At 60.5% G+C, this 17668-nt stretch overlaps 1 protein-coding gene across 1 annotated transcript in view; it reads left to right on the top strand.

Annotated features, from left to right (window-relative positions):
- The window catches only part of EFCAB6 (EF-hand calcium binding domain 6), a 152251-nt gene that overhangs the window by 127626 nt on the left and 6957 nt on the right, over positions 1-17668 (top strand). The window contains exons 27-29 of the mRNA XM_037028488.1: positions 10301-10528; positions 13117-13347; positions 16101-16263. Of these exons, the coding sequence (XP_036884383.1) occupies positions 10301-10528; positions 13117-13347; positions 16101-16263 (622 nt within the window). The remainder of the gene's footprint in view (positions 1-10300; positions 10529-13116; positions 13348-16100; positions 16264-17668) is intronic.

Below are 17668 nucleotides of genomic sequence, written 5' to 3'. Positions count from 1 at the left end.
CCGTCCGTTGTAAATGTAACGGTGACCGCGGGTGTTTGACTGTGACAGAGAAAGGGGCGGTCTCCTTTCCCGGAGGAGGCCCTGGGTTATGGGGAACGAGCTAAGTAAATTATTAGGATACATCCTTACCGTGATTTACTCTTGTTCCCAATGGCCAGAAAGGCTAAGTCCCCTTGGTAGAGTTTCGAGGATTTTTAAATGTTTCCCCAAGTTTCACTCACTTTTCCCCACTTTTTTACCCACTTTTGCTGAGGGGACTTTCACTACCTGTTGTCCTGGAAACTGTTGAGGACGTGGCAGGTTGTGCCAGAGAACTTAGGGTGATGTGGCAGTGGGGGCGGCCTCAGTGACAGGCGGGGGCCTGGGGGCCGCTGGTTCTGCCAGGCCCGCCGTGCGTCGTAGGCTAAGGTACAGGGTTACCATCGACAACCCCGAAGGCCTGCAGGGCAGCGTGCGGCGGCCCCGTGGGACCAGGCCGCCCTGGGGCACCCACGCCGCCCCTCTCTGGCTCTCCGGGTTGGGTGAGCTGGCTGCGCTGCTGGTGGGGGGCGTGGGTACCCTGGCCCTGCTGGGTGCCTGCTGCCCCTGAGCACCGGCATCCGCAGGGGTCCTACCAGTGTCTGGAGTGTGCACCGGTCCAGGTGGTCTACTTAAAGCCGGCCAGGGTGACAAAGGACACAGAACGGGCAGTGAGGGGTCAACCTGCTGAAGCCACTCGGCCACCACTCCACGTGATGCTTAGTCCGACCCGAGCTGGTTAGAACCTCCCGGCCCCAGCATCCTGGGCCCCACCTGGACCTGGGGCTCCCTCCCGCAGAGGAGTGACAGTCCCCCCCCGCCACCCCCCCAGGTGGGTCTGGTAGCGTGGACAGTCAAAGGGCGGGGAGCCTGCTGCTCTGAGCTGCCAGGTGGGACTCTACCAGAAGCCGACGGGGCTTGGCCACCCGAGGGGGCGTGGCCTGCTTTCTGACGCCTTTTGCAGAAACGTGAGGTGGGAGACGCCAGGTGGAGGGCCGTTATTTGCCCCCTTCTCCGCCCGAGAGACCCTCTTTCGATCGCAGCTGCTCCGGGTGGAGGGTGAGAGGTGATCACGAATCCAGCGAGGTCTGGGAGAAAGCCTGCCCAGCCTGAATTTCTGGTGGAGTGGGAATATGTGAACCTAGCCAAGTGAAACTGGAATAGGCGCCTTTCCTCCGGACCGCACGCCTCTGCCCCGTAGGGAGGGCCGGAGTCCTGGCCCCCGCGTCCCCCCTGTGGCAGGCCCCCCGCCGGCCCCGCAGAGCTGCTCCGAGGAACTCCACTCAGCTCCTTCGATCGTCCGCCCCATGTCAGTCCCTCCCCGTGGCATCGGCCGGCGGGCTCTCGGTTCGCACCCCCAGAGTGATGCTGTCCACATGTCCCAGCTCAAAGGACTGTGGCCTACCCAGGCCAGCCAGGCCCCATCCCTACAGCCCCTCTAGAGCCGCGGCGGGCGGTCTTGTTCACGGTCTAATTGAATTGCAGTTTTGGAACTGAGTCAGCACAGACCTGAGCCGTACACTGATGCTCAAGGTCCCGACCGCACCAGGAAGCCGGGAGTCAACCCGAGAAGTCATAGTCCCAAAGACCTGCAGAGGAAACCCGAAATGCAACTAGCACCGGCACCTTGCTTACCATCGCACACCTGTGCGCCCGACGGGCAGGTGAGCGCTCTGCTCTGGCTTTGGTGCCTCGTTTCACTGGAAGCACCTCAACTCCCACCTTCAGTGCCCGGAATGGGAACGCGTGCCAGCCAGCGGTCCAGGCAGTGGGGCACAGGGCACAGGCAAGCACACGCAGCCCCCCGCCCCGTGGTGGAGACCGATCCAACATACACGGCTGGGACCGCTCGTGGACGAACCAGAAAGTCCCATCTCTTGGCCTTGAGGTGGGATGGAATGGGAATGGCCCACACTGAGAGATGAGGAGGAGGAAGGGCCACCTGGCGACTGCGTCTGGCCAGGCCCTGCTGCCACCTTGTCCTCACAGTTGGACCCCAGCCTGCCAGCGGTGGCCACTGTGCTTTGTACTCCTACTGTGAGCCGGGCGCGTTCTAAGTGCTTTGCGTACGTTGACTCAGTGGACCCTCCTAAGGGCCCTGTAAGCGTGGGTGGCATCGTCATCCGTGTTCTGTGGACGAGAACACCAGAGTGTGGAGGGGCCGGAGCACCTGTCCCAGCACCCGGGAAGCACTGGGGCTGGGGTTAGACTCCGCCCTGCAGTCCCTCCCTGCCAGGTGGGGACCAGCCTTGTGTCTGTCCTGAAGGGTTGTCCTCCGGACGGAGTTACTCGCGGAGGGAGCTGTGCTTAGCACCAGACGCAGCAAATGCCAGATACTGGCATTCCTTACTGCTTCTCCCCTGTCCTGCTTCAGTGAGTGCGTGTCTGATGTCCGAGGTTTACTGATGATGTGATGATACGGTGTAGAATTTATTTAGGTGAAAGAGCTCACTTTAACAGTTTCATAAATGACTTCCTCCGTGAGTTTATGGAGTCTCTAAAGGGTCGAGGGGGGGCTGAACTGCTTCTCTTCTACTTCCCTGCATTTTATGGCAATTTCATGCTATTGAAGGATTTGCAAATGAGGTGTTGGCCAAGGTGTCCAGCGAGATTCTTTGTGATGTCCGGCTGTGTGGCAGGGGTGAGCTTGGAGAGCCAGAGGGGAGGGGAGGGAGAAGGCCTCGCTCTGCCAGGCTGGGGCAGAGAGGGCCACAGGCAGCTTTCTGATGAGTCTGCACCGCGTCTGCATACGGGCGGGCGGGGCTTCCCGGGTCTGCGCAGATGCCCGGGCTGGGGACAGCTCCACACTCTGGGTGCAGCTGGAGCGTGGGTTGAGGCGATGGGGGGAGGAGGCGGGTGGGGTGGGCCCATGGTGGAGCGCTCTGGGAGGCAGGCGGAGGGCCAGAGCTGTTGGGGCGGGTCCCCGCCTCTCTTGCGTGGGTGGGCATCCCAAAGTGTCAGCTCCTCCAGAGCAGGGCTGGTCCCTGCTGTCCACCGCTCTGTCCCCAGAGCCCGGGCAGTGCCTAGCACACAGTAGGCCCTCAGTATTTATGAGTTGCCACATTGCTATTTTCGGTAGGCTCCGGCATTCTCGGGCTCGGGTAGGCAGCTGGAATCATGACAGGGTGGGAAGAGTGTAGGCTTGAAGTCGGGCCTGCAGGGGAGGCGCCTGGAGACCCTGGGTGAGGTGAACCCCAAGTACTTTGTCTGAAAAACAGGGAGACCCACAGACCCCTCGAAGGGCCATGGGGGGGTTAGAGAGACTTGTGTGACGCCCCAGCCCGGCACCTGCATGCAGGAGCCACCAGGACTGGGTCTGCGCGTCTGTCACCAGCACCAGGGCTCAGCAAGCCTTGGTTCAGTCATGAAGCAGGGCTGGACCGGCCTTTCCAAAGGACGTCCTAGAACCGTAGGGCTCACCGTCACTCGTGGCCCAGGAAGCGGTCCCAGGTCTGGGCAGCGATGGCTCGCCGGTCACTAAGACCCCAGGCCTCCTCCCAGACGCGCCCCCCTGGGGCGTGTGCACGGGGCTGTCCAAGCCCCACGGCTGGCCCCGGCCCCCACGGCGAGGGTGCGGGGGGGCCAGCGGGCCACATTCCCCGAGAGCTGCCGCCTCACTTCCATCTGGGGGTTTTAATGCTTTATCTTTTTGACAGGCAGTTCTGCTGCTGTTGTTATTTTTAGCCTTCATTCATTCACTGTAAATACAAATGAAGATACAGTACAATTAATTCCTTTGCTAATCAAAATATTTGATCAAATGAAGCAATTTTTCAATTCTTGAAAGTAATTATACTGTTTTCTAAAACGAAGTGGAGGACTCTTTCCTGAGCATTTCTCACCGGAAGCTTTTGCTACCTGCTGCGGTGCTTTCTCCCCCCGCACAGAGCCAGGGGAGAGCCGCGTGACCGTCTCCTAGGCATTCCGGACACAGACATGTCATGTCGCCCCATCAGCTGACTACAGCCTTCACGTGGCTAAATCCCACGCCAGCATGCGTCTAGTCGGCCAGCCGCAATGGACCTTGCTAAGCCCCACTGTCTGGCCCGTTGCTCCCAGGCAGGCGACCGCCACCTTGGCTGCCCACGGGAGGGGTGTCCCTGCGCCCCCTTGTGACCCACACTGGCCCGTCTGCTGCTCCTGCCATCCTCGAAGCCCATGCCCTGCTACTTCCTACTGACCGGAAGTTCAGAGCTGTTCCGGCCCTTCATGCTTGCTAACCTCCCCTTGGCCAGAGCAAGTCCTGTGGCCGGTCCAAAGCAAAGGGACAGGGAGGCACCCTCTGCCTCTGCAGTGGGGACCCCTGAGTCACAGGTGCCAGGCGAGTGAAGGAACGGGCCTCTGAGGCCACGCACCACAAGAAAACAAGGTGTGCACCCACCTCCATCCCCCTCCACCTGCCTGCCAGCCGGCCCTCCCCCCCTTCCGCACTCCCTCCCCATCATCCGGAGAGGTTGTTTAGGAGACAGGCCGAGGTGATGAGTCCGCCAAAGATGGGTCTGCACACACCTGTGGACAGGGCTCTGTCCGCCTCAGTCCTGTAGCGGGGCTGCTGAAACGAGGGCGCACCCAGGCTCTGCCGGGCCGGGCTGGTCTTCGGCAGGGCCCTGCCTCCTCGAGGGAGCCAAGCACAGCATGGCTGACCGCTGCCCCTCCCTGCAGCCTTGGTCCTGGGAGCGGAGAGGTGGAGACAAGGGAATCGGGGGTCAGCTGTGTGCACGGTGAGGAGCGCTAGTCCAGTCAAAGTCAGTGTCACACACCAGGCTGCAGGAGGCCCCTGGGGCTGGGGCCTTAGCCATGTGCTCCAGGTGAATTCTGTACTGGCCCCCCGCACCCCACCTGGGGCCACCTCCCCTGACCCCACCTGCAGCAAAGCTACGATCTGCTTCGGCTCCGGGGTGGGGGGTGGGGGGCGGGTGGCGGGGCGTGGGCTGCTTTTCAGACGGAGGAGCGCTCCGTGAGAGTGGGGTGTGCGCACAGCGTTGGCACCTGTGTGCGCACACACGTGTGAACTCCAAACCGATGGCCCTCAGAGGAAAGGACTAAGGGTAGAAGTGGAGAGACCGTTATAGGAATCCATGCCAGACCACGTGTGCGTGGTCGGTGCGGAGGACCGCGTGCGTCAGGTGTGGGGACAGCACTTCCTTTGTGTGTTTCCTGGTGCTACCGTGCGGTCATCAGGGGGACCTCGGGTCGTCTTCTTGGCAGTGGCGGTATCGCATTTCCCCACAAGGTCCGGAGGGACGACTATCTGGCAGAACGAGGCCCCACAACACCCTTGAGAAGATGAGAAGACCCCTTCAAAACCCTTTAATCGGGATGACCTATCGTGCATAAGCTTCCACTTTTTTTCTTTTTTTCATTTAAAAAGTGACCAGGACAGCCCTGGCCAGGTGGCCCCGTGGGTCGGAGCATTGTCCCGTACCCCAAAAGGCTGCGGGTTTGATCCCTGGGTGGCCCCGTGGGTCGGAGCATTGTCCCGTACCCCAAAAGGCTGCGGGTTTGATCCCTGGTCGGGGCACACATGGGAGGCAGCCCATCGATGTTTCTCTCTCTCTTCCTCTCTCCGTAAAATCAATAAACGTATCCTCAGCTGAGGATTAAAAAAAATAAAGACGGTGACCAGAACAGCCGCGCGTGCACCCGGTTGGCAGATGCGGGGGCACTGAGGACCCGGTCCCGGGCTTCCTCTTGCCTGTCGACACCAGTGTGGATGTGGACGTGGACGTGGACGTGGACGAGGGTGGGCAACAACTGGGCCCCGGCCATCCCGCCTTCTTCCCTCATGCAGCGGCAGCTGTCCTGCTGTCCTTGTTTGTAAAGCTGGCGATGCCGGCAAGTGGCATCTGCATCCAGAGACCGCGGTGCCTTCTGATGAGGAGAGAGGTTTCTTCTAGTTACAGAAAAAGCGCTGCTTTCCCCACTCTCATGGCGATCCGTGAGAAGTGCCGGGGACACCAAAGCACCAGCCCGAGAGCCACCTGTGCAGCTCTGGCGTCTCCAGTCACTTCGCTGGAGGTGGCTGAGTGGCCCTGCCAAAAGCAGGGAACATGGGACCAGAAAGGCAGCACCAGACAGAGTCCCAGCCTGAGTGTCCCCAGAAGGGCCCGGAGCTTCGGCCTCTGAGGCCGGTGTGTCTGGGCATCGTGAGCTGGGGAACAGCCCCTAGGCCACATCGTCGGGGCCTGGGGACCTTCAGGTCAATGGTCCGGCCCCTGGGCACATCAGTGAAGGCAGGCGTGCCCCTGGGGCTGGGGGGCGATTGGTGATTTGCTTTTTCTTTGCCCTTGGTGTCTGTTTTCTGCACTAAATGCGCCGTACTTACTTTTGCAAATAGTGGAGGACGTCTCCCATGGCAGCAAAAGCAACGTCCTGAGAGCTGTGGTCCAGCCGTGCAGGGCGCTGCCTGCCCGCCCCAGAAACCGCCTGCGGGGGGGCCCCTCTGCCTCCACCCTCCCCACTCCAGGAGGCCTGGTCTCTGGCTGCACTCGAGGCAGGCAGAGGGAGGGGAGCACTCAGCGCCCCTCCCCGTCCGCTCCCTGACTCCAGGCCTTTCCCAGCCTCCCGCCCTGCATGGCCGTCCATCCCTCCACCCACCCGCTCACTCAGGGAGGGCAGTGATACCCAGCCGGTTTGCACCCGCACTTTCTCTGCTCCCCTGGGAAACTCGCCCTCCTCTCCTCATCCCCAGAGGCTCCGCCCAGGCAGGCCTGGCTGGGGGATTACTCCTTCCCTCTGCCGCCCAGCATGTAGCCCAGCACGTGGCAGTGCTCCAGGGCGCTCGTGAATGGCGCAGTGCAGGGGTCAGGTGTGCGTTGCAGGTCCGTCTTCTGTGAGTGCATCACAGGCCTGTGTGTCACACTCCCCGCCCCCCGGGTCCTGGGATCCAGTGTGACTCGGGTGTCACTATGACCCCTACACAGGTCGTGGGCATGGGCCAGACTCACACCCAGGAGGGTCTCAGGTGTGTCGGGTGGGGCTCTGAGGCCACCATCTACTAAGCATCCCTCACGATCAGACTGTCCTGACCCCTGACCTCCGGACGCCTGACCCTCATGGAAGCAAGACCCCAGCTAGGAGCCCTAATTATCCCCCAGCCCGTGCCCTCACTTACCGCTGCACCGAAGGTCAGCGTTGGCACCTGTGTGCGCACACACGTGTGAACTCCAAACCGATGGCCCTCAGAGGAAAGGACTAAGGGTGGAAGTGGAGAGACCGTTATAGGAATCCATTCCAGACACGTGGGCAGCCTGGCCTAGCAGGTGAGGACAGACCTGTCACCTTCTGGATCCATGCCAAATGCAGAGCCTTGGGGATGTGTGGCTGGTTGGGACGTGGGTGACAGAAAGGAATGTCACAGGTGACCCCAGCCGAGGCTGCCAGATGGACGCAGTTTGTTAGGGTCTTACCAACCATTTGAGAAAGGCCAACCCCTCGAAACGGGGCCGTCACACCCAGGAACAGAGCCTGTCTCTCTGGTTGCTCCCGTGTTGCCTTGACCGCCAGGAGAACACGCACATTTCCTCGCCTTTCGTGTGAAACTGACCCCAGGGTCCTCGGCAGCCTCGTCGTCAGTGAGAACGTGGAGTTTTTCACGAGACGATTTCCACCTAGTGACTGTAAAAAAGGCATTGCCTTCCAGTGTGGCTTTCGCTTGAATCCAGCCATTTCCCCGAGTGTCCTGAGATTTCCTGGTGGTGGACCCAGACCCACAAGTAAGACTAACTCCGGTTTTCCTTCGACGCCGGTTTCTGTTAAAACCGTGTATTTCATCGGCGAGTCTCGCTCACACGCCGGAGCCTCTGGGCCCGTGCGCAGCAGGACGGGCAGCGGGCGCCCCTCTCTTGCTCCGGGTGCTGCCGCCAATGCTCTCAGACACCGCGCGCGTCACACGTCTGCAGACAGCGCCGCACACTCGCGCCGGCGTGTGAGTGCCACACCGGGGATGCCCGTCCCCGTTCCCTTGCCGTCGCCGCCCTTTCTGCCCTGGTCCACCCCATTTTTACCAGGAGTGGCCGCTGGATTTTGACAAATGCCTCTTTGCCGTCTGTTGACCTGTGCCCTTTGCTCATGTAAGGAGCTGAAGGATTTGCTCATTCTTGAGCAGTCTTACCCTTGGAATAAACCCTGGTTAGATTTGGTGTGCCGTTTTTGAATATGGTGCTAAATATTTCTAATGTTTAAAAATGTTTTAATGTCTGTACATTTGATTGGTTTATATTGTTCCCTTCGAGTGTTTTCTTTACCGTGTTTCCCCGGCAGGTACAAGGGTAACCGACAGTGAATCGGAACGCTGGACCTCCCTCCCCGTGTTCTGGGGGGCATTGACTAGTGTAAAAATGGCCCTTTTGTTTCTTCTTCAGAGACACGGCTGGCCCTTCAGGTCGCCTGGGCTTGAGGGCTTTTCAGCGCTCGGTGGTCGATCTTTTAACAGCTTCCTCGGTTTCTTCTGTTGCCTGTCTGTTCAGGCCTCCGTCGTTCTTAAGTGACATTCAGAGACCCTTATCTTGCTGGGAAGCTGGTCCGCTTCCTCTGGAGTTTCTAGCACCCCCGACACTCGCCCGTGCTCCTCAGCTCTCCCAGATCTGTAGTTAGAATAATGGGGTTTCCGGTTCCTGTTTTAGCACTTTCCAGGAGCACTCCCCCGCCTCATCTCCTGCCTGCGTGCGCTGGGGCTGCCCCTGGCCAGAGAGGGGAGCGTCCTGACGGGCGGGGGGTGGGGGGAGGGCATTGTGTGGGCTCATGCCTCCGGGGAGCCTCAGACTCAGGGACCCCCTCCTGTGCTGCACTCGTCCACCCGTGTTCTGCCCAGTCCTGTCCGCCCAGCCAGTGTAAGGAGGGACCTGGGGCAGGACTCTGCGTCCAGAAGCAGCCCCCTGTGGTCCGAATGGCCACATCCTCGGGGTGCTGAGGGATGTGCCCGGGTGTGCAACTGTGGGGGGCATTGTCAGCTGTCTGAAACTGCGTCAGGTGCGTCGGTGACCTCACTTTTAGTTCCTCGAGTCAAAAACAAAGGCATTTCTTCACCCTGCAGATGGCTCGAGTGGACACGTTTCAAGGCTTCCGTGACCCTTGGGTGGTGCAGGATGTGGTGGGCTGTGGTGTGCGTGGAAGCGAGTGTCAGCACATTTGTGAGGATGGCCCCGCGGTGTTCACTCCGCTCTCCTAAAGCTGTGTAGTGCTCTGTCCGGGAGGGGCTGACGTGATGCTCAGCTTGCAGTGGAGCCTCGGGAAGTGCCTCCCGGCTGAGTTTCAGTGCTAGCTGGGGGGTTAGAGGTGGCGATGCGGTCAGGGTCTCGGCACGGTGCTGTGAGGGCGCGCCGTGAGGGCTGGTGCCATGGCCGGCCCTGTGGGGGAGCCCAACCCATCTCGGAACACACCCAGGGGCGGGGTCAGCTGTCACGCACTGCCACCCCTGGGTCCTCACGGAGCCCAGCCTCCCCTCCCAGCCCAGCCCCCTGCCCAGCACCACCCTCCCTCGAGGGGCCCATCTGCTGGTGCAGCAACCACAGGTCCAGGTGGTACGCGTGTGGATGCCAGGGCTGTGCCCCAGCCCTGCCCAAGGCCCCAGCCTTTGTCTCCTTGCAGGAGGCTGAGGACTCAGAGCTTCAGTCTCCTGAGCCCTTTCCATCATGGGGCCTGGTCTCCCCAGTGCCCCTGGGCAGATGCGTCCCTCTTCCTGGCTCCCCAGCACCATGGACAGCGTCACAGGCCCCAAAGGCGCCTCCTCACACCCAGGTGTCCAGAGCCCAGGAGAGGCAAAGTCTGGCCCTGCACTGGCCAGATTAAATCCCTACAGGGTGGGAAAAGTTTCAGGCTTAGGGAACGCTCAGCCAAGGGTGGGGCGGCAGCACCACATGGTGGCAGCCACCCCCCCCCCCCCCCGCCTCTTGCTCTAACTGCCGGGAGTTGCTCCCTGGTGTCCAGAAATGAGCGCGGTCCGCAGGTGTGTCCCTGTTGAGTCCCTTACCACGCAGAACAGTTGCAACTTACTGTGTGTGTGTTAAACGAACCAGAGGATGGGCCGAATGAGTGGATGGATGGGAGTGGAAGGCTTGTCCCCTGGGCCTGGCTGGCCCTGGCCCTGCCGGGCGGGACGCCTTCCGCTCCTGCTTTGTGGCAGCTGCCCTCCAGCCCACGTTCCCACGCTGCTCAGACTGTGGCAGGACTGCGTTTGTCTGCGGCTCGCCGTCCTCCCCAAGCCGGGATCTGCTATGGGTGACAGGCCCAGTGGTGATCTGTCATTTACTCAATAGACCCATTTTCCATTCTCTTTGCCCAGACTGCCTCTGAGTGGGCTGAGAAGATGCCCAGAGGCCCGCTGCCCAGGTCTCCCAAGGAAACGGTGAGCCCAGAGACCCTGGCCCGGCTCCACAAAGCAGTGATTGCCCATTACCACGCCATTGCCCAGGACTTTGAGAACTTCGACACCTTGAAAGCGAGCACCGTGTCCAGGGATGAGTTCAGGGCCATCTGTACTCGCCACGTCCAAATCCTGACGGACGAACAAGTAAGAGCGAGGCTGGGCCGCACCCTAAGCACAGCCGTGGGAGCGTCAGCCAGCCTTCCCCGTGGGGAAGGAGTTTAAGACAGTCCGCAATTTTAAAAATACTTGGAGGGTGTCCTTTTAAAACTACCTTGGAGGTTGTTTTGTTTCCAATTTTCCTGAAGACTCCCAGGGGCCTCCTGTTTGTGTGAAAGGTATGAATCGAATCATTTCAATCAGGGTGCAAAAAATACCAGTTTTATTTTTAAAGTCAAATCAAATTTGGCTCCAGCTGCCTCTATCCTTCTCCCCCTTCCCTGGAGCAGCCCTGGACATCTGTGATCCGCAGAGGCCAGGCCTGCCCCCCCAAGCGGGGGGTGGGGGGCTGCACGTGGCCCCACCCCTCCCTAGCTCCCACCCCCTGGTCCTGCTGCTGGACCTTCCGGTGCTCCGGAGCTACTGTCCCTGGTGACATGCTGGTGACATGCCCGCCCCAGCTGTCTCCACCGTCCCCGGGTGAGAAAGAGCCACTCCCCCCCTAACCATAAGAGACAGCCGAACAGCCACAAAACCACAACCTTTCCTGAGCCCATCGGAGAGCCGAGGTTGTAGGGGCTGGCAGGACCGACAGCCATGCTCTGCTGTCCACATGAGTAGACGGGGTCTGGTGCAGGGTCCCCCTGCCCCACCCCGCCCCTGTGAGTCTGGCACTGGCGATCTAGTCACCAGAGAGAATCTCCCTTCACCCCAGAAAACGCCCTGCCGCGGCCCCCGCCGGTTCTCAGACCCATCCGTGGGCCGTCTGCAGAGGGTAACACAGATGGCAAAATGAAATCCCGAGTGCTTGGAGAGCAGCCCCGAGCCCTCCCTCCTCCAGGCTCTGCTCAGGCCCAGCCGGGAGCTCCCTGCAGGCCGCGGGGGAAAGGTCACTTTCCTCCAAGCTCAGGGCTCATTGGATGTGAGTGTCCATGGGGCGGGGCCCCTACCTGGGCCAGTGGGCTCACCCCCCAGAGAGAATGAGACCCTTAAACACACCAGTCGGTTGAGCAGCAGACGTCCCTTCCCTTAAGCGTCACCTTTCTCGGGCATTATGATCACTCGGCTAAATAAAATGCTGTTCCCGAGTGATTGGGTTCCTTAGAGCCTCGAACGCTTCTGCGTTGCTACAAATAGATGGAAGCCTGTAAAATTAATACAGTCACATGTATTATTATTCTGTGGGGCCAACTAGTAAAGGTCTTACTAATAAAGGTTTTCCATTTACTCTAAGTGAGTAAAATTTCAGTCCAATTATGGATATAAATTAATGACGTTCTTTCCTGTCTGGCGTTCAGGACAGAAAATTTTGATGTTAATTGTCCTCTAAGAAAGCTTCCCATCCCCAGCACATCAAGCCCCACCCCCCCAACAACATCAAGCACTTATTTTTAAAGTCTGCTTTCCAAAAATACACAGATGCGTCTCCAAGGCGGGTGGCAGCACTGAGAGCACCAGTCTGATGGCTTCAGTCGGGCGGCGATTAGCAGAACTGGTGCTATATTTGGGGAGGAGTCTGGAAAGCAGAAAGCCGGGGCCCTGCCACCCCTCCACTTCTCCTCTCCTGGGTCCCTGAGCCCACGACCTTCTGGACTGGGTGGCTCAGGGTTGGGATGTCGTCCTAAGCTAACCCTGTCCCCCTCTCAAGGCCTGGCATGTGCTGCCCCGCCCCCAACGTCATTTCCAGAACTTCAAATAGACCTGGACCTGGTCCCTTTCCATTTGCTTTAGAGGACCCCCAGCGGAACCCAGAGCAGCTTGGGTTTCTGGCCAAAGCCAAGTGTGTAGGGAGGGCAGGGACAGTCCCTCCCTTTGCTGGGGTGAGGGGGCTGCTGCTCCCCCAGCATGTGCTGGGGACCAGGGCCCCACTGCGCCTTAGGGGCAACGAGAAGCCAATTGCAAGCAAATGACCATTCTTCCTGCCTCCCAGAAAGCTCTGAGTCATCAGAAGTGGCTGGTTCAGGGCACCCGGGGTCACTGTCCCACATCTGTGCCGATGCGAAGCCACAGACCTGTCTCCAGCTTTCCAGATGCCTCCCTTCTCCTCTCTCGAGAAGGCGCTGTTTGTGCTTAGGGGGAAACCAATCATGCAGGCAGGAGGCTGAGGGCTGTCACCTGGTGCGGGTGGGGTGGGGGGGTTGGGGGAGTGGGCGGAGCCCAGGGTGCCTGCAGGAGGAGGGGAGAGTCCCTCCAGGCTGTCCCCGGACCAGGGTGGACGGGGGTTTGATTTGCATTGTCCCCTAAAATGTTCATATGGACTGCTGCTCAGGTACTGTGACTAATCACAAGATGTAATGGCCTTAAACTGCTCGCGAAGGGTCCGATTCGATTAGGAACTGTCCTGCAGAAGCCGTGAAGAACTTCGCTTCCTCAGGGCTCCCAAGGCTTCCCGGGGCTTCCCGGGGCTTGCACCCAAGGAGGCTGAACGGAGTTTTCTTTTTTAATTTGTTTTATTGCTGCGGGCTCTGGACCGTGCGCACTGCCCTTCCAATACGCGTCCTGCTCCCCGCCCTTGCTGGGGCCAGGCCCACGGGGCCCTGCACTGACCCTGGGGACCCCCTCTGCTTCTTCACCAGTTCGACCAGCTCTGGGGTGAGATGCCAGTGGACGCCAAGGGGCGGCTGAAGTACCCGGACTTCCTGAGCAGGTTCAGTTCGGAGAAAGCGGCAACCCCGCCCAGCACTGACGACTCAGCCAAGGCCCAGAGGGGGAGTGAGGTCCCCGAAGTGTCAGGAGGAGGCGGGTCTGCGGGATCACCACCCACCCAAGACCTGAGAACAGGGACCAAAGCACGGAGCCACCTCTGTGTGAGTCCTCGAGCCCGGGTGTCATCTGGCACCTTGCACCAGGCCCACAATCCCCTCGGGCAGGGTCTCTTGTGTTCCCACGGGGTGGGGGTGACCGAGAAGATGGCATAAGGTGAGCCTTGGTTGGGGGCCACAGGAGAGGAGTCCCCTGGTAGGCCCTCAGTGTTCACCTGCCTGAAGGGGGAGGGAGGTGTGAGGAAAAGGGGGTGGGGGGGTAGAAAAGAGGTGTGGCAGGTAGAAGGGAAGAGTAAGGAGGACTGGAGGCAGGAGAAGGAGTGTAAGGTGAGGCAGGGGCTGCCGGCATTATTGGCTGGAAAGCAAATGTCCCAGTAGGTGCCCCTGTGGGTGGGGCTGCCTGCTGAGTGTCCCCAGAAGGCTGGTCACTCCCACCCACGGGTGAGGACGCCGAGGCTGTAAGAAGCTCCCTCATGTGCTCAGAGTCCCCCAGTTGGACACAGAGAGACCCAGTTTCTAACCCCAGCCTGTCTAACTGCTTAGCCCCCCCCCCCACTGAGCCACAGGCCTGGGAGGGGGAGGCGGTAGCCTCACTGAGTCTCCTCCTTCGTCATCAAAGATGGCAGAGTGCTTCCTCGGAGGGCAGGGGGAGCATCCCAACCATGTGTGTAAGGTGCTTCATGCCTGGTGAGCCCGCCGAAGGAGAGCGGCCGTTTGTCCATTCGATGGGCATGCACTTGCGGCACACCCAGGAGGTCCCGGGTCCCCCCCCTTCCCGGCCCCCCACCCCCACCCCAGGGCTGAGAGTGAGCGAGGGCCCCACCCTCGTAGAGTCTCGGTCTCCCTGCTCTCTGCTGGGCACAGCCTCGTGGGGGCGACGGGCAGGCAGCATGGCGAGTGTAGGGCAAGTTACAGACGGTGAGGAGGGCAGCCGGGCCGTCAGAAGTGTGAGGTCACCTCGCTTGGTGGTGGAAGTCACCATGGCAGGTGGAATGGAAGTTGCTGACCAGCTGATTTAGGACCGGCCCAGCCCGGCCCAGCCGGTGGGCCCAAGGTGGTCACAGCGGCCCACAAGTGAGGCTCACAGAGGAGGGGGCCTGTCCAAGGGACGCAGCCTGAGACATTGCAGGCTTGGCAGCTGGGCAAAAGGCCCCGAGCAGCTGGGCTGGGCGGGGACGGAGTCTCCCCGACAGTCCCCAGAGTGGCTCGGCCCTGCTTGACGTTCGCTCTCAGTGAGACTCCGTTCAGGCCTCCGACCTCCTGAACTGTGAGAAAATGGAGGGTGTTGTTCTAAACCACCAAGGACACAGACCTGTCAGAGCGGCCACAGGAGATTCACACAGGCCTGGGGCTCTCCCTCCAAGGGCAACCCATGGAGTCGGCCAGGGGTCTGTGCCCCGGGTGACTGAAACTTCGGTCTGCGTGGCTCTGCAGAGACCCTGGGGGAGAGCCCTGTGCTGCGGGGTGGTGGGGGCGGGCAGACAGAGGCAGGGGCTCGGAGGCAGCTGCAGCAGCGACCTCCAAGAGGCACTGATGGCCGGCACTGGGTGGGAGGGACCGCCGGGGCGGCCGGTGGCCAGTGGTCAGACACTGGTGTGCCTTCGAGACAGAGCAGACAGGGTCGAGGGGAAGGGAAGAGAGCCCAGGAAGAGGGCTACGTTTCTGTCGTGGACTGGGATGGGGCGGGGCTGGGGGGTCCAGGTGACTAGGGTTTGGCAGAGCGCCCAGGAATTCAGCCAAGTCTGCCCCGTATTAGACAGCCGAGTGTTGAGGGGGTGTTTGGGGGGCGTCTGGCCTGGACTCAGTTCGTTCCCTGTTTCTGACGAAAATGCAGCGCAGGCAGCCTCACCCCGGGCCACCCCGGCCTCCCCAGGCCCGTCGCAGTGAGCCCCTCTCTTTAACGAGGCTCTTCCCCTGGTGAAGAACGTGTCCCTGCCACTTCACACACACACCGGTGACATATTGACGCAGCGTCTCTCTAGGTCTGAATCTTGGCTGCACGTTTATATCCAGAACTACCTTAGTCAGGACGACTCGGCACAGAGCCAGCCCCCCAGCGGAAGTAAAAGTTCAGCGGCAACAGCACCCTCACATTTTGCTTTCCCTGCTACTTCCGGGCGGTGCTGCCTGTGGAATCGCGGACCCCTGGGCCTGCGTGACACCGAGAGTTGTCACTCTTCCTTCCACTGTAACCTCCAGTTAAAGGTGTCTCTCCCTGTGCGCAGACGCCGCCCAGCGCGGCGCCGGGCGCCCCGCTGCTGCAGNGGGGTCCAGGTGACTAGGGTTTGGCAGAGCGCCCAGGAATTCAGCCAAGTCTGCCCCGTATTAGACAGCCGAGTGTTGAGGGGGTGTTTGGGGGGCGTCTGGCCTGGACTCAGTTCGTTCCCTGTTTCTGACGAAAATGCAGCGCAGGCAGCCTCACCCCGGGCCACCCCGGCCTCCCCAGGCCCGTCGCAGTGAGCCCCTCTCTTTAACGAGGCTCTTCCCCTGGTGAAGAACGTGTCCCTGCCATTTCACACACACACCGGTGACATATTGACGCAGCGTCTCTCTAGGTCTGAATCTTGGCTGCACGTTTATGTCCAGAACTACCTTAGTCAGGACGACTTGGCACAGAGCCAGCCCCCCAGCGGAAATAAAAGTTCAGCGGCAACAGCACCCTCACATTTTGCTTTCCCTGCTACTTCCGGGCGGTGCTGCCTGTGGAATCGAGGACCCCTGGGCCTGCGTGACACCGAGAGTTGTCACTCTTCCTTCCACTGTAACCTCCAGTTAAAGGTGTCTCTCCCTGTGCGCAGATGCCGCCCAGCGCGGCGCCGGGCGCCCCGCTGCTGCAGAACTGCGAGCCCATCGAGCGCGAGCTGCGGAGGAAGGTCCGGGGCTGCTGGCGGGAGCTCCTGAAGGAGTGCAAGGAGCGCGACGTGCACAGGCGCGGGGCCATCGCCGCGGCCGAGTTTCCGGGTGCGTGCTGCTCCCGGCCCCCAGGACACGGCCTCACCTCCCGGGCGAGCCCGGGCCCCTGGAATACAACAGGGAGCATCTGGTGGCAATGGCAGGCTGGGCACCTTGACACACACCGGGATCGAGGGACAAGCCGCTGAGCCACCAGCACCCCCCACCGCCACGTGGTCCACACCTGCCTGCCTCTCGGCGTCAGTGGGCACAAACTTGGTTGTGGCCTCTGGGCAGCGTGGGAATGTTCGCAGACCGGCAGGGGGGAGTGGGGACAGGTGGAGAGGGGGATGGCTGGGGACGCGCAGTCCCGCCGCCCACACACTCCCCTCCGTTGGCTGTGGTCGTTCAGTAAACTCTAACGATCACACCGGCTCCGTCTGCACGTCCCCTACCCGCTGCCCAGCCTCTGTGCAACGCTCCGGGCCCCGGAGGGTGAACCATGCCCCGTCCTGCTCTGCTCCTGGCGGCCTTGGCCCCTCCTCCACCCACGTCTAGACCCCTTGTTTAGGAAAACAGTCTGCTTGAGAACCTCTGTTGTTCGTGTTATTTTTGTGATAACCGTGGCTTAAAAATGCCCGAACGAAGCAAGGTGTGAACTTCTGTGGTGAATGGTACTCCAAAACACAAAAATTAAATATAAAAACACAAAATCAGTGATAAGCAAATGTTGTTACGTCGCTCTGATGTGACGTGGCTTGCTGGAGTTTGTGCAAGTCAGAGCCCCTTGTCTTTTGTTGTTTCTGTTGACTTGAGCAGAACGGCCCCCGACCTGGGTGGTCGTCCTTATTGTCATTGCTCTTTTCTCTTTCTGACCGTGAACTCGGCTCGGCCATCAGCCCACTGAGCAGTAGACTTGTCTGGCTTGAGTAGTGCTGTAAAAAATTACTGATTTTCCAAGTCACTCTGTGTTCTACACGTTGCTGACGGCCTGCACAAGCCAGGGCGTCAAAGGTCGTGCTGGACAGCTCCAGCTGACCGTCCCTTCGCTCCACCCCGTGTCCCCCGCCCCTCGGGCCCCCCGAGCAGCAGCGTGACCTCTCTGCGGGGCACGGGAACCCCTGTTGCTCACCCACGGCCTCGTCTCAGCCTGCGCTCGCCCAGCTTGACGGCCTCGTTCCTATCCGGCCCACCTGGCTTGGTTTCCCTCGTTAGTGTCCATGATTGGTAACAGCATTCTGCTCCTTGACACTTGGGTGCTTTTATGATGGAACAGAAATGGAAAGCTCAGTGTATTCACCTTAAGCTGAAATCTGATGCTACCTAAGTCGCTTTTAATTATGAGCCTCACTCCAGAAGCAGCTGGGGCTTCGTGCCTGGTCCAAGAATCGAGGGTGAGAGCAGGTGCGGAGTGGGGCTGGGCCTTGGTGTTCCGACCACCCGCCTCCGGACAGCCGGGGAGGCCGCTAAGGTG

This window comes from Sturnira hondurensis, unplaced genomic scaffold (assembly GCF_014824575.4).
Source record: "Sturnira hondurensis isolate 20B ecotype Veracruz unplaced genomic scaffold, ASM1482457v3 Scaffold0019978, whole genome shotgun sequence".
Taxonomy (NCBI): Eukaryota; Metazoa; Chordata; class Mammalia; order Chiroptera; family Phyllostomidae; genus Sturnira; species Sturnira hondurensis.
The sequence above is the reverse complement of the archived record's forward strand: the minus strand, read 5'-3'. Positions and strand labels throughout refer to the sequence as shown.